The sequence below is a fragment of the Taudactylus pleione genome, unplaced genomic scaffold (assembly GCF_031769625.1).
Source record: "Taudactylus pleione unplaced genomic scaffold, aTauple2 ptg000535l, whole genome shotgun sequence".
Classification (NCBI taxonomy): domain Eukaryota; kingdom Metazoa; phylum Chordata; class Amphibia; order Anura; family Myobatrachidae; genus Taudactylus; species Taudactylus pleione.
The window spans coordinates 6497550-6524564 of NW_028284937.1; the positions used below are offsets into that span (position 1 = coordinate 6497550).

At 44.3% G+C, this 27015-nt stretch overlaps 1 protein-coding gene across 6 annotated transcripts in view; it reads right to left on the bottom strand.

Moving 5' to 3' along the window:
- CNOT3 (CCR4-NOT transcription complex subunit 3) overlaps positions 1–23564 on the bottom strand; it is a 53038-nt gene extending 29474 nt beyond the window's left edge. Inside the window, exons 1-9 of one of the 6 annotated variants that reach the window (XM_088450930.1) lie at positions 23253–23564; positions 17009–17071; positions 15523–15553; positions 15356–15422; positions 14977–15051; positions 10557–10624; positions 3391–3486; positions 1998–2087; positions 974–1102 (exon numbers count right to left, since the gene is read on the bottom strand). In XM_088450930.1, coding sequence (XP_088307056.1) covers positions 974–1102; positions 1998–2087; positions 3391–3486; positions 10557–10624; positions 14977–15001 — 408 coding nt within the window. In that variant the 5' untranslated portion in view covers positions 15002–15051; positions 15356–15422; positions 15523–15553; positions 17009–17071; positions 23253–23564. Of the gene's footprint in view, positions 1–973; positions 1103–1997; positions 2088–3390; positions 3487–10556; positions 10625–14976; positions 15052–15355; positions 15423–15522; positions 15554–17008; positions 17072–23252 lie in introns of those variants that run through there. The other 5 variants (XM_088450932.1, XM_088450928.1, XM_088450931.1 and 2 more) reach the window with 5 other exon arrangements.
- Positions 23565–27015: the final 3451 nt, after the last annotated feature.

Below are 27015 nucleotides of genomic sequence, written 5' to 3' on the forward strand. Positions count from 1 at the left end.
CACATAGAATCTAGATGCACACAAAGGGACAGAGATTAAACATGTCATTCATGGTTTCCTACAGATGTTTCCTGGTCCCTCTAGAAGGGGAAACTAAAAGTGCCCACGCTTCTACCTCTGCACTCTCTACGCTATTGTATCCAGTGACCCCTAATTGGATGTTAGAAAAATCTGGGTTTTAATAAAGATGTGTCCTCATACACTACTGCTGCAGTCACGCCAAACAGCCCTACTCGGTGCGCCAGGTCCCGTGCAACTTGGTTTGCATTGAGCGTCTTTTAACTCAAGAAAGTGCGTCTAAAGGGCCCCATACATCTGCCAGCCGTTTCCACATTTGGACCGAAACCACTGGTCGGAAATGCCGATCGCCAGCCATCGATGATAACGGATCATTCGGGAATCGGTAGAATTCGTCATGTTAAAAATCCCTGATTTGCTGATCCGGATCATATTTTGGTCGGGATCGGCAAATCAGGGAAATCCAAAATGTTGGATTTCACCGATGTCCCGACTCCGGCGTTTGGGATAGGGAAATTGCCCCAACACATCACAGATGTATGGGGACCATCAGTAGCAAAAATTGAACAATTGGATGTTTTAAAACAGCTTAACGAGATTGCACTCATTAACTTGATAGTCAACACATGCACATCTATCTGCATGCGAATGAGTCTGAATCTATATAAAGTGCTACGATGCAGTGGCCGCGGCTCTTTATCACGCCAAGTTTCAGTAAATCCTGTGCGGTTTGAGATGCAACCCAGCATCTTGCAAATTGAAAGTAAAAGTAGCTAGGCTACACTGCTCGGCACGGCTCACTTCCGTCGGATGTCATGTGCCACGTGGCGTATTGAGGCTTGGTGTGTGAGGTCACATCTGTAGACTTAATTCTGAATGTATTTACGAACCAAAGTTAGACAAACAGTAATTCTGATAAAACCTCGTCTAGTTTTGCCACACCAGTAAGTCTTACCGTTAGCCACTGTCCAACTTCTTCCTTCTCTTTCTGAGCTGGGTCCACCTTCTGAGCGAGCCCAAGACCTTCCTTGGAGTATGCTTTTGTCTTTGTCTCACGTTCTACTACTTTGAACCTTTCCATTTGCTGTAAACAAGGATATGGCTTACTTGAAGGGAATTTCAAATTTGTTAGTGGTGCTAACCAACAGCAGCTCGTGGCAAACTAATTCTGACCACAGAGGCGAGTATTTATTACAATAGACTCCGGGAAGGATATGCAGACTGCTTAATAAAGAGTCTCCAGAACAGTATACAGTGGACAAAGAATGTTCTCATTTGTAACACCGCATAGACCATAGAGCCAGTCTCCTTCTTTTAGAACTTTCATTCCTTATAAGTCACCATGTTTAGGCATACAAAGTTCTTACCAGAATTAATATGATCAAGAGTATACAGGACACACAAAAAACCACCAAAGAGCCAAACATCGCCTTCCACCTAATTGAAGACTGGTTTTTCTACCGGTCACACAGACAATATTGGTACTGTCAGCTAGACCACATTCACCTTAAAGAGTCTATATCAGTTTCTGAAGCTACTTATAATTATGTGGGAATAGGTTATATTCCTGGAATTCCAAGGGCCGTAAAACTGGACACACTAATCTCATGTGCGCTTTCATACCTTGAAAGCTGAAGAGGTCTTGAGATTGTGGAGGTGGCTTAGAACGTTTCTATGGGGCACACGGAACAAGCTCCTGGCAGTATATGGGATATTCATGCTCTCACTAACAATACATTTACATCTGCCCAGACAGTGGCTAACATCTTCCAACCATGTAAAAGCTTATATTTAGAAGTCATTCAGTAAATGTAACATTTATGTTGTTAATGTGTGGTTGTGTGCGCATCTTGCAAGTCCGTTGTTCTAAGGTCACAAAGTTTTTCACAAGAAAAGAAAATAAAACACCCAAAGGTCACATAGTGAACAGCTCGGAGAGGAACATAAACTGCTGACTGGAAATCACTGGTTTTCTTTACCGTTTCTATTAATTTCCGGTTTTCAATAAGCTGCCTCTTGTCTTTGATCTCATTAGATGCCACCCATGTCTTTATTTGGTCCCGCAATCTCTGTAACGGGGATAAAGACAATAGAGTTATCGCAAATCTTTCCGAAAGGAAAGAAGAATGAACAGTACATAAAGGCTGGATGTTTTTTGTTTTATTTTTTACATAGAAAACCAGATGCATAGGTACTTTGGCATAAAATGCACGAAAGACAAACCAGTATCTGTATTATTTGTTATAGGTGTACTATTTGGATGATGGTAAGCAGTGCAACACAGATGCAACAGACAGCTCAGGACTTAACCAGTAATATGTTTTATAGTGCAGCAATGCGTCTGTACAGCCGTACTCACAGTTTACATACAGGTGGTATCTGGATGGAGCGGGTATTGTATGGGTAGCAATGCACGGTATACGTTCGGGAAGCCGGCGGACGCAATGCCGAACGCCGGCTTCCCGACTGCTTAATCCTGCTAAATCTAGATGCCTGTCATTTTACAGACACTGGGAGATCGGCGCCCGGCATCCCGATCGAAGGGGTGAGGGGGGTTGGGAGGATTAGGTTTAGGGCTCCCGGGGGGGGACGGACGGGGACTTAGGGTTAGGCACCCCCTCCGGGAGGTTAGGGTCAGGGGTCAGGCTAGGGGAAGGGGGGGAGGTTAGGGTTAGGCACCCCCCGGGGGGAGGGGAGGGTTAGGCACCCCCCGGGGGGAGGGGAGGGTTAGGCACCCCCCGGGGGGAGGGGAGGGTTAGGCACCCCCCGGGGGGAGGGGAGGGTTAGGCACCCCCCGGGGGGAGGGGAGGGTTAGGCACCCCCCGGGGGGAGGTGAGGGTTAGGCACCCTAAAGGAGGGTTAGGGTTAGCCGGTAGAATTAAGTTAGTTTATACTTCCCTTTAGGACGATCAGGATTTCCTCCTCTGTCGGGCTGCCGCTCAGCGGTAAATCATACCGAATGCCAATGCACATAGCTTTATGATCTATAGCGGGTAACTCTGAGTAATATCGCAGGGTCTCTGTGAAGCTAAGTAGGACACGCCCATATCCCACTCTGGCGCTTATACACAGGGATAAGATGGTGCCGTGCATGCCATCTTGGTAAGGGCAAATACTTCCTTAGAGGAGCATTATGGAGTTAGTGCAGTCTATATTCATCATACACAACATCAGGGGGGAATTCAATTTAAAGCCATAGTCTGCCAGACATCGCAGTTATGCCCGATTGCACACATTCCGGCCATTTACGCTAGTGCTGTAACGTGTGATGCCAGCGGACATGATGTACCGAATCAGAATGAATTCCCCACTTGGTTGGGAATAAAGATGAGAGAGTTTGGTGTAGAATCCACAGAACAACATAAAACCTACCTGTAGCTTCTTAATCTCTTTCTTTAAATCTGCTTCATATTTCTCTTTCTGGTTGGCATTTGCCGCATTATGTAGCTGCAAACAAACACAAGACAACTAATAAAGAATAACAGCAGATTTCACTTCCACAATAGCTCACCACATTGTCCTAACAATGTCCTAACCATTCCTAGTCTACTACCCCACCAATGAGTAAGATCAACTAGATGCGAGGGGAGCGAGTTGTCACTGCATTGTGTCCTAACCATTCCTAGTCTACTACCCCACCAATGAGTAAGACCAATTAGATGCGAGGGGAGCGAGTTGTCACTGCATTGTGTCCTAATCATTCCTAGTCTACTACCCCACCAATGAGTAAGACCAATTAGATGTTGAGGGGAGTGAGTTGTCGCTGCACTGTGTCCTAACCATTCCTAGTCTACTACCCCACCAATGAGTAAGACCAATTAGATGCGAGGGGAGGGAGTTGTCACTGCACTGTGTCCTAACCATTCCTAGTCTACTACCCCACCAATGAGTAAGACCAATTAGATGCGAGGGGAGCGAGTTGTCACTGCATTGTGTCCTAACCATTCCTAGTCTACTACCCCACCAATGAGTAAGATCAATTAGATGCGAGGGGAGCGAGATGTCACTGCATTGTGTCCTAACCATTCCTAGTCTACTACCCCACCAATGAGTAAGACCAATTAGATGCGAGGGGAGCGAGTTGTCACTGCATTGTGTCCTAACCATTCCTAGTCTACTACCCCACCAATGAGTAAGACCAATTAGATGCGAGGGGAGCGAGTTGTCACTGCATTGTGTCCTAACCATTCCTAGTCTACTACCCCACCAATGAGTAAGACCAATTAGATGCGAGGGGAGCGAGATGTCACTGCATTGTGTCCTAACCATTCCTAGTCTACTACCCCACCAATGAGTAAGACCAATTAGATGCGAGGGGAGTGAGTTGTCACTGCATTGTGTCCTAACCATTCCTAGTCTACTACCCCACCAATGAGTAAGACCAATTAGATGCGAGGGGAGCGAGTTGTCACTGCATTGTGTCCTAACCATTCCTAGTCTACTACCCCACCAATGAGTAAGACCAATTAGATGCGAGGGGAGCGAGTTGTCACTGCAATGTGTCCTAACCATTCCTAGTCTACTACCCCACCAATGAGTAAGACCAATTAGATGCGAGGGGAGCGAGTTGTCACTGCATTGTGTCCTAACCATTCCTAGTCTACTACCCCACCAATGAGTAAGATCAATTAGATGCGAGGGGAGCGAGTTGTCATTGCAGTGGCGTGGAAACTCCCGACAACGCCACCTCAACTCACATGGACTCAGGGTTTTGTATTCACCCCTGTGGGGCTGTGAACAAAAGTCATCAAGTCCAGAGCTACCATAAGTGTGGCAAAAAGCTGCACGTACGTACACTGAACGCTGGGGTGAGGTAAATGAATCGACCCAAGTGTCATTATATCCAATCCCGTGACTCCACACCCCTATCACCTATGTTATTCACTAAATTGCTAAAATTAACTGTCCACACATTTAATTTACACAAACCAACCACATTACCTTGCCCCGTGAACTGATGACATTTCATAATGAATTCACATATAATGTATTTTAAACTACAGTTGCTCACAATATGTAAAAGCACCATCACTGTTCTCATCTTTCCAAATAATATAAGTGTGTTGTAAACTCCATCTGTATCGCTGCTCTTACTAACTTTACTGTCTTATCAGACCTCTAAGGAGACAGAGCAGAAGGGACCTGCCTGCTATGCAACGACAAACTCAACGGGGTCAATTTACTAAGAATCATGTCTGGTCAAGATTGCATTACCGTGCGAGTTTCCCCTGGCTTTGCAACTCAGATTTACTAATGGCAAACACAAGTGCAAAAACACGATCCCACACAGAAATGGACGACCAGTACAAATAGAAGTTAATAGACCATCAAACCAAAACGAAAGTACATTCCATAAACAGGAATACAACTGATGGATTTACTAACATAATACAAAATGCTTTGATCAAATCATAGCAAAATCCCCTTGGTTTTATTTGCTACACATATAGATTTGCAGTATATTATTGTTAGCGCCGATAGCAAAAGTTTTTCTGTTTTGTATACATTTACGACAATAATATTGCCTCACTGCTGGTACCATGTATGTTATGCCTTGTGCTATCATGGCAGCTTTCAATTAAGGCTATAAAAAACCTAGTTGGGTGTGACTTATTACAGCCAGCCCATGTATAGATGTGTCCCTCTGTATCTAGGAGGTGAGTACATTTAACTGCAATGTAATGGTGTGCTGGGCATATATGCTAGTGTAGGGACCTGCAGAAAAACAAGGGGTCCCTTTATGCTGGGCTGCAGACTTAAATGCTTTGATCAAATCATGACAAAATCCCCTTGGTTTTATTTGCTACACATAAAGATTTGCAGTATATTATTGTTAGCGTTGATAGCAAAAGTTTTTCTGTTTTGTATACATTTATGACAATAATATTGCCTCGCTGTTGGTACCATGTATGATATGGGTAAAACCGAGTGCGGGCATATTCCTTTTCTGTTTTGTTTCACAATAGAACATGAAGCAGTATAGAATAAATTAATAGAAGTGCCTGTGAGCTGCGAGATCAGTCAGATCAGTGCAGTGCCTCTCTGCCTCTAAGTGTTAATATTTAAAGGAAAAATACGATTCTTTTGTCAAATTTTAACCATTTACACTGTACACACAAAAGCACTGTACTGACTGAACTCGCACATGATACAACACGATCAGTATCACCTTCGAATCAAAACAGACAGGCAAACACAATTTTTAGTAAATACTTGATTTTGGTCACAAACAACTAATACGAATCGCAGCGTTGCCCAGCGGGTCGTTCGATGCCAAATCATCACAAAAAAAAGTAACTTTTCAACCCAACCATCTCAGATTTTTGTGAAATTTGGTAGGATGGTAGACAGCATAAAGTTACTTTCATATGTAAAATTTTAGCCTTCAGTGATACACAGTGTTCATGCTACGGGGTTGCAAACATGACAAAAAATGTATTATTTAAATTTATGCTTGCATGGTCAACTAAAACAAATGATAACTTTGCTTCTAATTGTGATAGAACTTTCATGTTGGTCTTATTTGAAGCTAAGGGACCATAGTTTTCATTAAAAAAAAATTAAAAATGATATTTAAATACTGACTTTTACATTTCACTGTAATATAATGTGACCTTTGACCTTGAATATCTAAAAAAGTATAGGTTTAATTTTTTTTTGTACATAAAGTATGCTATACACTTAAATACAATCTTTCTTTGGTATAAGTTTCATTTTGGGAAGCCTTTGGGAACAGGAGTGAAAAAAATATTAAGTACGGCAGTTGAACCCTTCTTGCCCTAACCATGCAACTGGCAAGTTCAGACTTGTCTTGTAGTGTCTCTCGCTCTCTGTGTTTTCGGGATAGCCATCGGTGGTTTTCTACCGATGGTCACCATCGATTGTACAATAACAATCTATGGTGAACCATCAATGGTTTGCACCACTTGATGGCCACCGCTGCCGGGTGCCTGGCAAGCTGCAGGCTAATCAAAAAAACAGGGGATGGGGCTTAGCGGCCAGCCAGGGTGCAGGGCTAAGCTCTGTGTCGTGAGCAGAAAAAAAAAAGCATCATCAGGTTCCACTTTGCCATCGATGGCAGAAAAGAGTTGGCTCTCTCCCATTGATGGCAAAACCATCGACCATCGGTTGTAAACTATTGAAGGTCGATGGCCATCCCTACTGTGTTCTTCTCAGTCCGGCTGCAGCTTCTACATTGAGAACTAGTGATACAAAGGCCTAAGGGCCTGATTCGGCAAGGATTGCAACTGCTAATGAACCATGAAATCGGTCCATGAAATCGGTCGATTGTTGCGTACTACGGATGCATCGCAGTGTGCAAACCGGCCACTGCTATCGGGACTGCGATGCAGTGACTATGCAGACCCATCACAGAATGACTGTTAGGAAGTGCAGTTTGTGGATGGTGACGGGAGATGGGGGTGGGGGGGTGTTGTCGGTGAAATTCAGGTGTGCCAGAGCGTTTGAACGTCCGTGTATGGGCGTGCATAAATTATCCACTGTGATGCCTTATGCAGCCTTAGTACGCCGAGCATGCAATGAAGTTAGCAATTTCTGAGTAAGGTCAGACTTTGTGGAACTGTGCGTGAGGCTGCAATGGTACTCAATGTTATCGATGGTTTCTCGCTAAGGATTACAGATGTGTGTAAGGTCAAGGTCATCCGTCACATCCTCAGATCTTCTGTACATGTAGAAAGATCTGAGGATGTTGTTAGCAATGCCATGCTGCCAAATGCATCGTCTATTAGAAGCTTTAGACTGCTGCAACCCATTTGATATTAAAGGGACAGTAGCAGTAGAAAATTATCAGGCACAGGTTCCTCAGCTGAAATATGGAATATAGCCTTTGTTAGAACTTTTTAAATGTTTACAGCTTTCCTTTTGCAATAGTTTTCTTCTTTCATTATGTTCCTTTAGATAACTGATGCTCCCACACTGCTTAAAATGTAATTTAATAACTGCAAACCTGATTCAGTCCTGCATGTTGCCACTTCTGTGTCACTTTCCTCATCAATTGATGTGCTTGGTCCTTCCTCTGCAGTTAAAGAATCCCTATTAATTTGTTTCCTACAGTTATCACAAATCATTTGATCACTGTTGACATGTGGCTGCATTTTAAACATCCATGGTAGCACCTTCCTTAATTGTTTTCTACTGCTGCTATGTCCTGTAATATGAAATGGGTTGCAGCACTGAGCCCTAATCCTTATCCATTTGTCATGCTCGTGATCAAACTACCACTATTCACTGATAAATTATTAGATAAACCAGAGGTTCCCAAACCTGGTCCTCGAGGCACCCCAACAGTTCAGGTTTTGGAGATATCCATGGTGGTTAACTCAAAGGGCTTGATTCTATTCAGCGCGAAGTGAATAGCGCTGGGAATCAGCTCCTGGAGCTATTCAATACACCGCGCTGCTAAGCCCGACTAAGGATGCGAGCAGAAATCCGACAAAACTCCAGGCGAGAGGCTGTTTTCTGTCCTTCACACCTGGAAAACAGCATTGCGCCGGGAAGTTAGGTCGGGGAATGCCCGTTCTTGCGCCTTAAACAGGGTGTTTAGTCGGGACAACGGGCATTCTCTGACTACACACCGCGCAGAATTGAATAGCTCCGGGAGCTATCTCCCGGCGCTATTTACATCGCGGGCTATTGAAACGAGCCCAAACTGACTATGGTACTAATTAAGTCACCTGCGGTCAAGCATGGATATCCATAACACTAGTACTGTTAGGGTGCCCTGAGGACTGAGTTTGAGAACCTCTGAGATAAACTGTCTTAGGCCCTCATTCAGAGCCGCTCGTTAGCGGCAGTACGCTCGTTCCGAGCGATGTTTGCACATCTGCGCATGCGTACGGTTTTTAGTACGCATGCGCGAACTAGTCAGTGCGGCCGAAAATCGTTTGTACGCTATATTGCGAGTGCCTGCTATTTTGAATGACAGAATGAGGCGTATGTGGGTGGTAACAGGGGAAGGTGCTTGAAAATGGGGAGTGGAGATCCGAACGCAGGCGTGCTTAAAGGTCAAAACGGGCGTTTTATGGGTGTGTATATTTAAAACAGCAGCGTCATTGTCCACGTCACTGGGTTATTTTATAGCCAGAACTGCTCGCAAATTTGTGGTAGCAAACACCAACCACAAGAATAGCGAGCAGTTCATACGCTGGTCGATGTACTCGATTAATCTAATAAATAGCGGACATGACGTATGGTGCGAGCGGCCAGGGGGCGTTTTTAACAAATAAACGAGCGTATGTTTTGCTCGTTCGTTCAGACTTAGAGGTGTGAACAGACTGCAATGTGCGTACGGATCATTTGAATAGCCACCCCTTGTTTTTAAACGAACGACCGCAAATAGCGAACGGCTCTGAATGAGGGCCTTAGTCCCTTGTGTCATACTTGCCTACTCTCCTGAAACGGCCGGGAGCCTCCCAAAAATTGTGTGGTGCTCACGGCCCCCCAGAAAGCAGGCAAGTCTCCCAGCCAGCTGAGTTCCCTCATCCCCCTAGACCAGCCCGGAATTCCCACACAAACCCTCGCAGCTGGAGGGCGATGACGCAATTCCTGCTGAATCGCGTCATCATGGTCCCGGCTCCCTGCTGCACAATGCCGGTAATCTCTGCATTGTGTAGCGGTGGCGGGGCCAAAATGGTCACGCCCCCTGTTCCGCTTCTAATGCAAGGTAATATTCCCAGTCATGCCTCCTATGCCGCGCTATGTGCCCCCACACTTTGCCGACCTGGATGCCCCTCCCGGAGGCAAACATGCCTTTTAACAGTAGTTCTCAATGCAGAATTGAAGAGATTGTATAACATACTTTATGTACAAAAAGATTAAACACACATTTTTTTTTTAAAAGCTATTCAAGGTTAAAGGTCACACCATGTGACCTTGAAATGTAAAAGTCCATATTTAAATATAAAACTATTTTTTTTATGCAAACTATGATCCCTTGGCTTCAAAACAAGACCAACATAAAAATTCTACCACAATTAGAAGCAAGGTTACGATTCGTGTTAGTTGACCTTGCAGGCATAAATTTAACATTTGTTGGCCTGTTTGCAACCCTGTAACATGAACACCCTGTATCACTTAGGGCTAAAATGTTATATATGAAAGTTACTTTATGCCATCTATCACCCTACCAAATATCATGAAAATCTGAGATGGTCGAGTTGGAAGTTGTGATGAGTTGGCATGGAATGACTCCAGTGTGTTTAAACACGGGCAGACATGATTCTTAGTAAATTTACCCCACTGTCACTCGAAGAACATTTGAGACTAGAGTCCCTTTAACAATAACCCACATCCATTAAATATGGTTACTTTTGCTACATCGGAAGCCAATACATTTGGCCCTAGGTATTAGCCAAACAGACTAAGGCGTTGGGACTTCCTTGCTCGTAAGCACAATAACCCACACCCGGGCCTAGGGCATCCACTCTTAAGATAATATTCTCAACAAAACGCTATCCTTTGAAATGTAACCTCACCTAAAAAAATGTTTATCTAAAATATATATTAGTATGTAATTTTACCTTTTGCCAAATGTCTTCAAACTGCTCCACTCCTTCTGACACCTTTTTCAAGCACCGATCAATCTCACCTGAAAGCAGACAGAAAAGTCTCACAACACGTTTCGCGGGGATCACGGGACTCTAATGATATTTACTGATAAAGAACAACCCATAATGAATGAACAACATTTAACAATTAAATCAAACTTAAAAACAATGTAAGAAAAATAAATAAAAAATACAAGAATCTGCCAACCCCGGTTTTTGGACAGGTCTGAAAAAAGCAAAATAAGAAAGAAGGGGAAAATTAGCAAATTTCCTGTCATACGCAGAGATGTACATCAGTAGTATAAGTGCCTGGTTAATGACAAGGCTTCATCAGTGTATTTGCAGACAAGACTTCATCAGTGTATTTGCACCTGCCCTGTAGCAGGTGAAAATTATACGCATCCAAACAAGCTTATATATGTATTTTTGTATATTTGCATAAAACACTTTACTGTACTCAGGTAGATCGCCAATTCCCCTCCACAGTCCGCTTTCCAAGTGCAGGTAGCAGAATCACACATATGTTTGCACCTTTGCATAGGCATGCAGACAGCGATCTCACGCAAGACATGCAATCACCGTCGGGTGAATAGATGACATGCGTATGCGAACGGCATCTGTTCACGCTGCAGGGAGTGTTTTGGGGCTGCCCGGCATCTCTGTGAGTGCTAGGCACGCCCCCTATAGTGATGATAGTGGGACGCGTCTTACGGACACGCCCCCTTTTTGAGTGACCACGTCCCCCTTCGGATGCACGCGCCAATAGTGCCTTTTTTACCCACAGGCGCCCTGCCTCACTCCAGCCCTGGAGTTACCGTACTTTAGTCCCATGCTGTTAAAAAGAGCTTTGCAGAAAACAGCTGGAACACAAAGGGCCTGATTCAGGGGTGCGCGCTATGTCAATGCCGCAAGCAAGCGGCTGATGTTTTCAGTCTGCGCATGCGTTCAAGTAGCCGAAAGCCGCAGAACAGATTTGGAAGCTGAGAGAGGCAATTTCAGTGGGCATTTCTGGGGGGTAATAGTGGGTGGCTAGTCAGAAGCGGGCGTGTCACTTTTGCCACAGTTGCACGGATACCGGCGGCCATGTCCGGTCGGAGAGTCTGTGCCTCCATAGGGCTGGTGCAATGCCCGAAGGTGAAACAGATACTGTGACTGATGCGTCCAATTGTGCATCTGAATACACACAATGGCGGTTTAACGCATAAGCCGGTGGGTCGCTCTGTATGAATCCTATTGGCTATGGCATTAAGATGCAGTCGTGCGGTGGCAAAAAAACAGTCGCAGCTGCAATAGCGTGTACCTCTGAGTCAGACCCAAAATGGCTCAGGGTCTTGTAACATTCTGCTAAAATAGTATTTTAGATCAGTCATTTGCTGCAAAACAAGTTGAAGTCTGCATCTTATTTTTTCCTCTGTCTCCCAAACCATCTCTCTTTCACACTCAGGGCCTGATTCAAAGCGGGACGCTCTGAACGAGCGCCCGCTCTGAATCAGGGCGTTTTTTTTTTTTATTGCAACCTGGCCTTTTGGACGCTCGCATAGCTGTGGGTTACCACCCACACCATATGCAAGCGTCCATGATGATGGTCGCGATGGTCAAGACCATCGCGACCATCGGGCTTGCGACGAGACCCTTGCGGTAGGGTCTCGTGGCCGCAAGCTCCGGTGTGCTTTTGGCTCTATCAGAGCCGAGAGCACTCCCACTGACATCACTAGTGATGTCAGTGGGGCCAGACCCAGACGGTAGGCGTTCCCATGGGAACGCCTCCATCTGGGCAGCCACGCCCCCGGCACGCCCACCAAAGGGGGCGTGTTGTCACTCACCATCGACAGCACGCCCCCTTTGGTGCGAGACCCCGAGCGACGGCTTCCCCGTCACTCGGCGGGTCTCGCGCATGCGCACGACGGAGCTCCCTCCGTTGTGCGCATGCGCACTTGGGCACCATCGACCCACTTGCGAGCGTACAGCGCTCGCGAGCGGGTCTGAATGAGACCCTCTGGCCCTGATTCAGAGCCGCTCGCAAGCGGCCTGATGTTTGCGCTCTGCGGATGCGCCGCTTCCGGCGTGCGCGAGCCCCGCTGAGCGACTGAAGTTCAGTTGCTACGGGGCTCACAACAAGACGGGGCGGCTGTCGATGGTGAGTGACCCTCCTACCCGCTTTTGTGGGCGGGTAGGAGGGTGGCTGGACAAACGCAGGCGTTCCCTTAGGAAAGCCTGGCGTTTGTTGGGAGGTCATACTGACATCACTACTGATGTCAGTAGTGGACTTCCTGCTCTATTGCGGCAGCCTAAACCCTGCCGTAGGGTCTCGTCGCGAATATCGCTTTGCGAGCGACCGGAGGATAAAAAAAAACAAAAAACAACACGCCCACAAACCCAGCGAGCGCCCAGCGGCCGCGAGTGGGTCTGAATCAGGGCCTCTGTCTCTCCCCCTTATGAGTTTCTTTCTTTCTCGTTGTCACTTCACCAAACTTTTCCTTCCACAGGTGAGATCTCTGTTTTGTGGCAATTTTCCCCAGGGCTGCTCAGTTATTCCCGGAGCCTGTATTTGGGCTTCGCCTTCTTGCCAAACACTGCAGCCAAGATGGCAGGTTCCTAACTGGAGATAGAGACTGATCGCTGCCGCTTTCAGTCCCAGTGCAATCTGATTCATAAGCTTGTCAAGCAGCTGTCTGCCAAGCTCATCTCCATCAAAGACTGATGATCAGTGTGAGGCCTACCCTGGTGACCGTCGCTGATCAGTGTAGTGTTAAACTGCGTACACACGGGACGATTTTTGTCAACGATATGAATGATATCGTTAGATCGTTCATATCGTTTACTTTTTTGCACTTAAGGACCAACGATGCGCGTGGCAGTATGGACGATAACGATATTGGAGGTCGACCGTACAGACTGGCCAACTTGCTCGATATCTATGAATTCTTCATCATTTAAATACTGGGCCTGATTCAGAGCCGGACGCTCTGACAAGAATTGGAGCGGCCTCCTGGCCGCTCGCATAGCTGTGGGTGACCACCCACAGCTTATGCGAGCGGCCAAAAAGATGGTCACGATGGTCTGCGATAGGGTCTCGCTGCCGCAAGCCCAGGAGTGCTTTTGGCTCTATCAGAGCCAAAAGCACTCCCACTGACATCACTAGTGATGTCAGTGGGGCCGGCCCCAGACGGTAGGCGTTCCCATGGGAACGCCTCCGTCTAGGCAGCAACGCCCCCACCACGCCCACCAAAGGGGGCGTGCTGTCACTCACCATCGACAGCACGCCCCCTTTGGCTTGGCCATCGCTACGCGGGTCTCGCGCATGCGCACGATGGAGCTCCCTCCGTCGTGCGCATGCGCACTAGGGCACCATCGACCAGCTTGCGAGCGTTCAGCGCTCGCGAGCGGGTATGAATCAGGCCCACTGTCAGAAATCGTTCAACGAAATTGTTCAACTTTAAAATAGGAAAAGTCGTTCAACGATATCGATGATCGAGCAAGTCGTCCCGTGTGTACACAGCATTAAACTACACAGGCTTATTCCAGATTGACACCCCGCAGACATTTCATTATACTCCTTTACATCACAGAAGCATCAAAATGTCTACCTGTATGTATTTATATCTTTTGATTTAAAACTTAAAAGTGACAATAGCACCCCTAAGGAGAACGTGTAGGGTAGCAGTGGATAGAAGGGTTTACTGTTTTTTGTGCCAGGCCCTCCGAAAAGCAGGACTCTAGCAATGCATAATGTTTAACATAATTAACAGGCACTAATTAAATACCATTTCTAATTAAACGTAAAGGAAATGAATGTGATCCAACAATAGCAGGAAGACAGTTAGTGAAAACAAGATAGTGACGAGCATTGCTGTAGATCTCAGAGTGCAGCTGGTGCAATACTGTAAAATGTGCTCCATTATATAAAGACACTGGGCAGCAAATATCATCTTATGTGGCTCCATATAAACACATACTTAAAAAATTTCACTTGCCAATAGACTGATAATATTCAGAATTACCACCAGACACATAATACATGTAACTTTGATCCATCCTCATCAAATCAAGACGTTACATGGAGAAAAATTTTATTTTATGATTATCTGATAACTAGCAAATGTGACTAACCACTGATCGGGCACAGACTCCATTATACGCATCACCCTGCAAGCGCATTGCAGACACATCAATGCACAGAGCTTACTGACTTTAAAGAGAGCTGCAAATTACAGGACATGAAAAACTATAATGAAATGTATTTATTTTACCAGGGCTTGCAACTAAGTAGGGAACCTGCAGTTTACATCAGCAATAATAAAAGAGCAGAACTATAAATTCTAGAAAAAAAAAACAATGGTAGCAAGATATTAACACTTCCCCTTAATCACTTCTATATAGCGCATTCACTCACCCTGTAGTTTTCTCTTATCCGCCATATTTCCTTCACTAGAGATGAGTTTTCTTCATACTTTATACAGGCCGGATGCTGTGAAACAGAAAACACACTTTATTGCAATATGTCTGCAGATTCCCAAACCGAATGTTAGATTTTTATTTAACTTGTGAGTAGGTGTTCAACGCAATGTATCTAGAGCCCAAGTCTGTAGGCTCTGCATACAGGACAGTAATATAATGTCCTAATGAAGTTTGATATGCTTATTTGGGCAGTCATTTTCCTCCTTGAAAAGTGATTTATTATGCAAATGACGTGTGTGAGCCATGTGTCAGATTAGTAAGGCTCAGCTATTTACTCTGAACACTGGCTAATTGCTCGGCTTCCCTGCTTTTACCTTTCCTTTTGCTCAGCAGAAGCCGAGTGACTTGATCACACAGACCTGAGAGATATACGATGATAGCCTGACAAAAAGAGAGAGACAAGGATCCTACTTAGCTTTCCTTTCATAATAACTGGACACTGCTATATAGGGAGTAGGAAAACCTGCTGTGATATACCTACCTACTTAGCAGGCAGGATCCTACACTTGAAGCTGTAAGCAAGAGAAAATAGCTATCAGCTGAGATCATTTCTTGACAATGAATTACTAAGGCTCTGGCAGATAATGGGTTAACCTCAGATCATGCTTAGAAGCTAGTTACACCTATTAGGGGAACTAATTAAATGTTACCCTGTCAAAACGAAGATTATTCTCCCCAAAATTACCATGCTTTTAACTTGCACAGAATGTCAAAGAAAAATAACATCAGAGTCGGTTAAAATGAGATATTTAGCTACTCTCGGCTCAATGTTACAGCTAGTGTGATAATAGGTACAAAGTGGATTCAGAATACACTGCTATTCTCACATGCAGCTTCCAGCACATCACCTTGTCTGAGCAAATGACTGAGCGATTAAGGGTAACAAATCAGTCACCTACCCGTAGAAGAAACCATTTCTCAGTAATTACAATTGGCTGAATTTTGGCTCAGCCTACAAAACAGCTGCCTCCACTGGGGGTAGTTGCTGGTTACACTCTGGAAAGGAGCAGCAGCAACTCTATCACATTAGGCTGCCTATGTGCTGGTAATATGGATTGCAACCACAGCAGTGGGACATTTAAAAAACTGTAGATCGGATTGTGCCCTGGACAGACTTGAGGATTCCACTGTGAGTGCAGGTGGGTTAGTAACAGAACTGCTATAAGTCAAAGTACTTTGGTCACACATGATCCAGCATAAGCAGCTGGTGTGAACAATTATTATATTGTATTTCTAGAAGGGTAACTTTGTATGCACTGTTGTAGAACTCTTTGGCTCTTACAGTATTTTCATTAGCTGCTGCAATACATGCTGCAGCCAAACAGATTAGCTGTCACGTAAAGACACTGGTGCGAGAGCCCAATACCTATACTAGTACAAATCCAGATGTAGTGTTACTGTAACTGGTAAACAGACACTGGTGAAAAGATTTCTCTGCAGATACTTTATGTACACTTTACAAGGATACCTGCTGACAATTAAGCTGGGTACACACTAGGTGATATGTAGTCCACATAGGCCAGTGTGTACCCACTATGAGCGTTCCTGCGGTGTTGTTCGTTGCACCGCCAGATCGAGCCTACATGCTGCTCAATCTGTCAATTTGATGAACGACCTCATGCTTTTGGAGGCGCCTGGTGAACGATCTATCGTGCAGTCATTCACCAGATCGTGTGGTGTCCAACAACCGCACTTTATGCCGTTCATCACATTGTGCGTCGGCCGGGTACATACCGTTTAGTGTGTACCTGGTGTAAAACTATCAGACGGAAGCCTTGCATGCCCATACACGGCTAACCTAAGTGTATGAAGATAAACTTTAAAGACCAGATTTTAGGTAAAATGCACTGACATTTTTTTTAATATTTACCAACACAAAACAGGAGGAAAATAGTGAACACACAGTATTGTAATAAAAAAAAAACATGTAAAGATTAATCTCAATAAAGAAACTGTAACTAGCTCACCTTCTGTTGTGACACTAGGCTCATTGACAGTTGTTCTCCCAAGTGCATTGGAACACCATCTACCTACAGAACAAAACAAATTAGTAGCTTATTAGGTTGTTAAATGCATGACGCCTAGAGCACTCTAGTCAGGCCACGATATCTCTGAACATACAGGCCTTGCAGCTTTTCATGACCGCTCTCACTTTAAACAACTATAAGGAACATGGGTCAAAAGTGGTCCTGTAGTGGAGTGACACTATTTAAACAGCTGCAATATCCCCACTGAGAGAAATAAACAAATTTAGTGGCTTAAAAAGTGTTTTTTTCTGTATAATTCAATATAAAATAAATACATTTTAGGGTATAGTGGAATACTACAACACTAAATTGAATGTGACTACCAAGACTGACAGAAACCACTGGTAGAACAAGATGGATCATTAATACTCCTTTTACACATACATAAAAAGCCTGAGTTTTTGCACGTGAATGAGCATCGACCCGAAATATTGGTATGTGTCAAAAGACACAACCCGGGACTAAGTCCCGGGTCCACGACCCTGCTCTTTACCAGGGTCAGCCTGAGAATTTGCCGGGTTGATAGACCTGGGGATTTCCTGGATCTTAAGTCTGAAAGGGGTAGTAGTGGATGAAACGTTACAATCATATCAAATTTAAGGGGAATCCAAACACTAGCCGAGTAGTCTGCATCATCACGATATTTGAAAATGCCGTAGGGCTATATAAAAAGCTAAATACAGAAGTTCAATAGTGAATCTTATCATCTGTTTGCTCTTTGCCAGGTCTTTATTCATATTTAGCTATAACTTGGCTATTTCTTCCCACATCCCAATAGTAAATAGAAGGGAATAAATGGTGTGCAAATGCCCATCATGTTTCCTGACTCTGCCTTTCAGTGCGAGGTCTGGGAAATGGGACCAACGTGCAACCAAGCCGTATCAGAAAGTGATGTAAACATTAAGCTCCTGGGGCTGCATCACTTCTAGAATGACTGGGGTCTGACAATGGCCACACACCTAGGCCAATAGCAGCTATATAACATTGTCCTCAACATGCCAGATTATGGTCTGATTGATTCTGGTCAGACCACAAGATGTAATGTCTGGCCCGATGGGCAATATCACAGCATGGTGCCAGTCTTATTGTAGCTACATAGTAAAAACAGTCACTGTATCAATAACTATTTCTAAATGACAATACAAACAACAAAATAGATATACACAAGTCTTTGTGCCATTACTTTCCTTACCACAACTGCTGTAAAAAATTTAATGAAATCTTTGCCATGTTAAATAGTTAACATCCCATACATAATGAAATTGGTGGCTCTTGCAGACACAACTGAAGCGCTCTGAAATATTAATACGATGATGCCAAGAACAATATAAACAGGCTACCAATACAAAGCATAAGAACCGAAGGTCTAAATTACTTGGCTTCTTCTCTAAGGCGTACAAGGCTAATCAAACTAAAAAATATTGCAACTACAATTTGTTTCTCATAAATCTAGTGTGTGTCTAAACTTTAAATAGAGCGTCTGCTATGCCGTAGTTTATTGCCAGTCAGTCAAAAGAAATATGGTAGATATGCTTTCAAATATATTATTTAAGGTGGATCTAATAAAGATGCACAGGGAAACTAGTCAGATTAAAGCAGACCTAATTCAGTCTGTTAGAATGAAAGGGCCCAAAGCAAAGATGAACGTAAGCGTGCAGATAGGGCGGATCCACATTAGACGCATGGAACTAAAGGCCTCAATTGGTACGCTTGGTTTCATAGCCATCATCATCATCAGTACTTACACCAGCCCTGTCCTTGCCCCAAAAGTTCAGTCTGAAAACAGGCATATAGACATTTTGGCATAGCCTCCAATTCCATCTACACTCCCTCGCTAAACTAATTTACATGTGACTTGCAGTTACTGCCTATTTATGCCCTCAAGTGGAGATGCGTACAACTCTGTATAATCCATAGTTGCGTACTCTACACCGTGCGAAAACAACATACATCCGCAAAACAGACTTACATTCAACTCTGCAATAGGCCTAAAAGGTTTGTTGTGGCGAAGGCTGAACTGCACTGTGTTACTTTTCATTCAATGGGAGGTGACTCAATTCAGAGCGATTTGTAATAACGGCGGGAAGGAGTACCCGGAGCTATTCAATTGTCTCCAGCGCGCCCAGCACTTAAGTTGGGAGATACAGGTTACCGCTCCTTAAGTCGGGTGTTTAATCGTGGTAGCCTGCATTCTCAGACTTAAGTGCCCGGCCACGATGCTAATAGCGCACATTCTAAGCCCGAAAACAGTACTGTGGCACTAGTTCAGTTGGATTTCAGCTCGCACCTCAGCAGGGTATGAGTATAAATCCTCTAGTCTGTGTTAACAGTGCAGATAATTGAATAGCCCTGGGAACTCATCCCCAGTGCTAATCAACATTGCACTTAATTGAATCACCCCCAATGTCAGAACAGCAGTTTACTTGGCAGATGATGTAGATGTTGCTCACAGACCTGTCTGTTCTATGAAAGTTTGCTACCCATCCTTAGTCACTGACTGCTTGATAAACAGGCCAATCAGCAGTGATCTACACACCATACCAAAAAAAAAAAAATATATATATATTTTTTTTTTAAGAGATCTACAATCAGAGTAAACGCATGTCCATTGGCCTAGGATTTGAATTTGTCGTTGACGTAACACAGAGCTTTGATCCGCAATTTGAGGGAGATCCTTATGGTAATTTCTAGCCAGAACATGCTGCAAGTACACTTTTTCATTTCTATAATGTAAGGGAAAAAAAAAAAAAAAAAAGTGAAACAACTCCAAATAAAAGAACTGCAGATAATCCATGAGGCGGTGTGCTGCAAATAGCAAAACACATGGACAAATAAAATGTTGGGGTGTGCAAATATTGATCTAAAACGTTACCCCAAACTTATCTCTTGTGACATCACAGGAAATGGTGGGGCAAAAAGAGTAGCAGCATTCGCGACGAGGGAATGAAAAGGTCCTGCTAGAATGGCCTGCACTAGCTTTTATTAATGTGGAAGATTGTTACAGTAACATCATCTAATCTTTGCACAAACCTCTTTGCAGTTTTCTATCTCCTGCAAAGTGTGATAGTAAGATTCCTTTTCTGCTAATCTATACACTGGTGCTGCAGCCCTGGTTACAGACTGTTTTGAGAACAGGCGATGTCTGCTTGGTAGTGAAATTATATGGCAGAGCATCAATATATACAGAGATGGAAAACTCGACAATTGTCAAACATTTCTAAACAATGAAATCAACTTAATAAAGAGACCCCTTATTTTTGTACTACAGACAATGTACAGATTCAATTTTTTTTTCTGTACTGCCAAAAACTTTACTAGATTATTATTCAGGAATGAAGACCCATCATGGCAGTAACTCCATTTAAAGGATATTAACAAGATCCTTAAAAAAAAAAAAAAAAAAAAAAGTGTGTTCCAAAATTCCGTTTTAAAAATGAACAAACCAAAAAATCCATAAAAGAGGAACATTTGTTTGACTAACGGTTTCTTGGCTAACTTTCTAGATTTGCATTGCCCATGTTTTAAAGGGGGTGCCAGATTATATATATATTTATTAGAGATGAGCGGGTTCGGATTTACTCGGATCTCAAAACGGCATTTTATTGACTATCGGCTATCACGTGTTTTGGATAGCCAATAAAATAAATCCGAACTTGCGGGAAATTGGCGATAACAACCGAGTAAATCCGAACCCGCACATCTCTAATAAATATATATATATTTTATCATGAGTGAGCGCTGAGGGTGGCTTTCTGTATGACCAGATGAAAAAGAGACAATACAATCCTGTAGGATCACTTGCTCTATGCAGAGCACACGCTGGATAACCCTAGTTTATGTATACAAAGAATTTTGCCTTAAACTGTACAGAAACCATGGTTTCAGTTATATGTGTATTGAAACGAAATGCAGCTTTCATCACACAACTGTAATTCCCACAGCTACTCCCAGAGTATGACACCATAGACAGATGATACTGAAGAAGGTGACTGTTCCCAAAAGCTTGTACAATCATGGACTGAGCTGATTGTTACAAGATATCAGTTATATTACATTTTGTTACTTTACAGTAAATTGGTTTTTCATCGAGGTATTCTGAACTATTCTTTCACTCCAGCTGCAAATTTAATAAAACCTAAAACACGTATACACTGATAGCTCTTTAGATGCTAATCTATCAAAATGACCTAATAGAGTACAAAACCCTACTACAACTCTATAAATTGGTGCAAGGGTTGTGTGTATATTTCACTCATGCTCCAATTATTTTCTTTAAAAAACAACCAATGGACTGGTGGGTATACCATTGCATAGACAAGTTAATGGATCATAAATGGTGTCCATAAGGTAACAACCTAGGTGCATTAATTGCCCTAGACTGCAAGGAGTTAACTCTGGAGATAGCCTCCCTTGTGGGTGGAGTTAGACTAGTATAAAAGGGAATCTTCTTACTGGACCCCTGTCTTTCCATCTTCTGTACCTGTCAGTAATGACCCTGTAGCTCTGAAAGCTACAGCAGTTCTATCCTGCACTTTAATGGACAGTACCAAGTTCATAGACTGCACAAGCTTGGGAACTCTTTGCACCAGTGGAAGCAACTTCATGCAATTCCAGGTCAGATTGACTAATGCGGGATAAGATATCTAAAGGAACATGACTATATTGGTGTAAAAGGTAAATAAGTATTACATGGGATTGGAAACTAAATTGTAAATCCTATAAAAGCAAGAGCCTATGAAAATACAATAAATACTAATTATGCGTGACCCTACAAAACAAATATTTATACAGGCTGGACTTCCAACTAAACAGACAATTAAGAGGCTATTGCATTTGCTAGTTGATTCCCAAAGTTTAAACTTAAGTATTAGAAATGAGCTGTGACTTCCTTATAAGTCGCTAAATGCCATTACTAGACAAGACAGGTAATGCAAAGAAATGGACAATACAATCCTGTATGAACTGTTTCAAAATCAGATCTATTCCCCAAGGAAAACACTTTCAATGTGTTGCATCAACAGTTTTTCCATAACTGTATGTAGCATCTATCTTACCAATAATGCTTTTGCAGGAAGAGAAGTGTGAATCTAGCCTATTAAGGAAAGTAAAAAGCTAAACCTGACCTAGGTAACACACAGTAATGGGCACTGGGGCACACAAGTCACTACACAATTATCTCAAACCATACTTTCAATTAAACAAAGCAATGATCGTAGTAAAGATTATAAATATGTTTGCACTGTAATGTTATACACAAGGACAACAATGCATACTAAATATTAACAACTTAATCAAATTCCTACAGACACTTAGTTATATTTCTTTTTTAGTCTCGGACAGGGTAAAAAAAATAAATCCGCATTGAATAGCAGTGCTCTAGATGTGCGGGAATTCATACTTCATTACCAGCCCCAGTGACATTCGGGAGACCACATCTTAGGATGGTTGACTTAAAAAGGCACGCATGAACCCTGAGATCCCAAATAACTCCTGCTCTACGGGAATACCAGAGCAGCCCAAACATCACTGGCCCTTTCAGGTGACTTGTTCACTTCTCCCATACATTCAATATAGCATTTTAGAGGAAAACGTAGGTGTGCAAAAGCGAAGGCGGTTTACCGGCACCCCAAAAACTGGCTGCACAAACCATTCAGATGTGCAAATACTTAAAATGTGGCCCACAGAACCCATGGAGGCATGTCTGACAGCCTATGTAAACATGCTTATGCAGTAGACCAGCTATGGCATCTCTGCAGGACGGACAATGTGTTTTAACCCTATAGTCACCAGCTGGTGACTATGTGCATACTAGACACTTCCAACCACACAGGTGCATAATAATAATAGTATCCCTGATGCCATCTGGCTGATGACTGAGGCAGAGCAAGGTGCTGGCATAAAGTAAAAATAAAAAAAAAGTAAAATAAGTTGTAATACTAGAGCCCCCTCCTTCTAGTGTCAGGGCAGCTGCAGCCAGTCAGACACGCAGGGTAGATGGGGAGCCTCATACACACATCATCTGTGACACAGGGGCACTATCTTCCCCCCCCCCCATCACATCCCATCTGCCAGTGCCCAGGCCTCTCCTGCCCCCAGCACCCCGCCACTCTTCCAGGGATTTCAGGCAGGGGCCTGGGCAGGCCACCCGGAGACAGACACAAAGTGCTAAAGGAGAAGCTCTCACCGCCCCCAGGAGGATGCAGAACGGTGGGGGGAGCCGCTTCCGGTGTCAGGGTTGTTTTGGGTCTATTTCCCCAACGTTACAGGTTTTGTCCCCAGTGCTACTGTAATAACCAGGAGCTGGACTCCCAGGGCGAGGCGAGGGAACGGGCTACGGCCTGGCATAGGCTCCGGAAACTGATTTATTGCCTCTTTCGCTCTCCGTCCACTGCTCGGTGGGATCCAAGATGGCGGCGGCGGGTTCGGCCTCCCCCCTCTCTCTCTCTCGCTCGCTCGTTTGCTCTCTTTCCCCTGTCTTCCACTCTCCTCCGCGGAGGAACCGAGGCACGCCCCCTCCACACGTGTTCTGAGACAGCACTGGACGGCTCTGCTGTCAGTCAGAGAAAGCGCCAAGGGTATTGGGAACCGCATCTGTCGCTCATGGCGGCCCGCCCCCTTTGGTGACTTCTATTGGACGCAGCGACGAGTAAGAGAGGCGGGGCAGTAGTGTGCCGTTGGATAACCAGGCGTCAATCAGAGCAATCCTTACAAGAGCGGGCTGGTGGGCGGGGTTATAGAAAAAAAAATGACAGGCTGGTTTGGTGATTGGGAGAGGCGGACGTCGGTCTGTAAAGGTGAGGGCGGGGAACGCCGTTGGTTGGCTGATGCGTCTGTCAATCGCAGACAGTTAAAGAAGGAAGGGGAATGTGATTGGCGAGAAGAGCTCACGACATTTACCGGGGACACCGAATTGATTTTTTGCATAGGGCATACAAGGATGACAAGGAGTGAGCGCTGATTGGCCAAGTGTCCTGTCAGTTATGGCCGGTGCGATCCTATTGGCTGCAAAAAGTTTACCTGCAGGGGCTTAATTCATTGTACGAGAAGTGGCACAAATGGAATGCTGTGATTGGCTGGTGAGCTGTCACTCAGGAGGCGACATGTGTCATTGATTTAGGCAACCTGTGTACAGCATAGCTGCCAGTTGTTGCCAGGGTCTTTGCGAGGTTTTAAAGATTTGTACCGGAATTAAATTTTTTGCCATGAAAAATGTCCCCACCTTACAGTCAGCCTTACAGTAAATGTCACTTTTATTCTGTTAACCTGAATGGGGCAATTCAGTTAATAGCATTGTAACGTGTTGTTGGAACCCGGCACCTCACTGCCACCAATATCGAAGACTATTGAAAATCTGCAATGTTGCTGTACTGCGATTCTGAGCGCAACTGTACATCACAAACTATAATCCCAGGGAAATAAATACTTGCCTAAAGGAAAGGTCCGTACACACTGGACGATATGAACGATATCACTGAATGATATATCGTTCACATCGTCCAGTGTGAATGCACTCACCGACTAACAATGCACGCTACGGCGGGTCATTAACGATATCCCCATTTGGCTGTACATTCAGCTAAATCTGGGTATATCAGCGAATGCAAAATGGCCCCGCTACCCCCCCCTGGCCGACGATCGTCGTTGCTGGCATCGTCAAGTGTGGATGCACTTAATGATGCTGACACGCACGCCGCTGACGGCATCTTCCCGTACACACGTCCAGTGTGTACGGGCCTTTAACGGCATATTTAATTAGACGTGAGTTGCTGCTGGTAGCTCGCGCTGCGCACATAAGCGCAATTAGGTAACCTGTTTCTGCTCACTCCTCCATTGCCTGAGAACAGAAATCAGCTAAAAGTGGGTACACACTTGGACAATGGTGCGACCCACTGTTTCGGCAATGCGATTTCAGGATATAACTAATGGTTGTACACACTACACGATCCGTTGTATGACGAAAGCAATATATAACATTACATGCTTCGTGTAACAACACCACCGTCCAAGGAATTGTCCCATTGGACGTGCAGAACATCGAATGGGACGATGCAATGAGTAACTGATTGGGGGTACGCACTATACAATGGTCTGGCAGATTGGTTGAAAGTACCAAGATTGCGTGAGAGATAGAGATAGATATATATATATTGTCTATATCTCATAGGAGCCTCCCGAAAATTGGGTGCCGCTCTCTGCCCCCCGGAAAGGCAGGCAAGCCTCCCAGCCCCTGGTGACCCGTCTGGCCCCCTCCACAGTGAAAGCCAAACGATAACTGCCAACGTTGCGCTCTCCCACAGGTTGTTAGTCTTTGTTGTTCATCGCCCGACATGCAGGCCAACCTGACGATATTGTCAGGTTGTTGCATGTTCGGGAATGAGGGAGGGACCCCGGCACTGAACGATATCTTTCATGATATCATTCAGTGTTTGTGCTCAATGTCATTAACGATATTGAGCATTCCCCTGCCGGGGACACACTAGACGATGTCACTCATAAAGTGAATCGTCTAGTGTGTATGCCCCTTAAGACTTTCATTGTGTGCTTGTACCTAGTTCCACAGCAGCTCCAGAGTCCTGGGTTGCCAACCTCTGTTCTAGGCATTCAAGTTCTCAGGGTTTATTTACTAAGCTATTAAAAGCATTGCCCTTTTTATTGATGTCTAGAAGCAGAAGCTTTAAGAAGTGGCCTCTTTGCTAATAAACTCCCTAGTACTTTAACTTGTCCTCTTTTAGTGAAAACACAGTACTGTATTTTTATCTTACACTCTACAATGAGGTGCCAAAAGTCATGGGACAGATGCCTAGCATCGTGTAGGACCCCCCTCTAGACCGGCAAAGTGCAGTAACTCAATGTGGCATTGATTCCACAAGTGGACTGAAGACCTCTGGAGAGTTGTAGACCCATACCGTCTGGATAACTTCATGAGCTCAGAGAAGGAAGGGAGCAATGTACAAAGAGCGAGTGAGAGACTGATCGATCCAGTGAAAATATAAGGTGTTTACATGCAGTTAAATGGTTAATCACTAAGTGCTGTCTCCTGTTTTTGCATCAATCTGAATAAACATCACATGTCTGAGTTAATGTTATTCACCAAACTTAAAGGTCAAGCTGTCTAGACTCCAGGTGTAAGACTTGTTTATATGGCTGTATAAAAGTGTCTGCATGTGCCAAAGACTGACACTGTGTTATAGGAGCGTCATAATGCTGTACGGCTGTACAGTACTTGGCCCAAGAGATTCATATCATATCAAATTGACTGCTGCTATCTTCCATCAAGTGTATCCTGTTATATTCAATGAAACCTACTCTGATTCAAAATTAACATCTGGACCAGCCTTCTTGCTCACATCCGCTATGCACCTACCAAATTGTAGTCATCAGCCAATAAGAGGAAGATGGTGATTAGGTATACATGGCATCCTATGTGGGTTTATATTGTGTTTGGCAGCAGAAATGGCAGTTTTTAAAAGATAAGACATATAATGCTTTGTATATTATCTTTGGCACCAGATATGGCTCTTGTTTTTTATTAATAATAATAATAATAATTAATAATAATAATCAGTGCTAGAAGTGTGCCGGTATGTTATAACACATGACTTTGGCACCTGGCGCTAGGACTGTCACTGTCCGAGCACTAGTCGACAAGCGGCTGCTTGTTGAATTTTGGCTCCGGCTGAGAGTCAATCAGTGGCGACCGGACCAGCAACCAATTGGCAACGCCCGTTGCTATATTGGATTTGGTGCCGGCCGCGAGTTTATCAGCTGCGTCCAGCATTATATTGGAATTGGCGGCGCGAGCCATCAGGGGTGGCCACATAATTGGCTGCTGGTCCGCGAGCTGTCAATGGCTTGTGGCCGTCACCAAATTCGAAATGCCACCAAGGAATGAGGGGAAGGGAGCGGTTACTGGTGCAGTTCCGAGCACAGCGCTGTGAGGTGTGGTG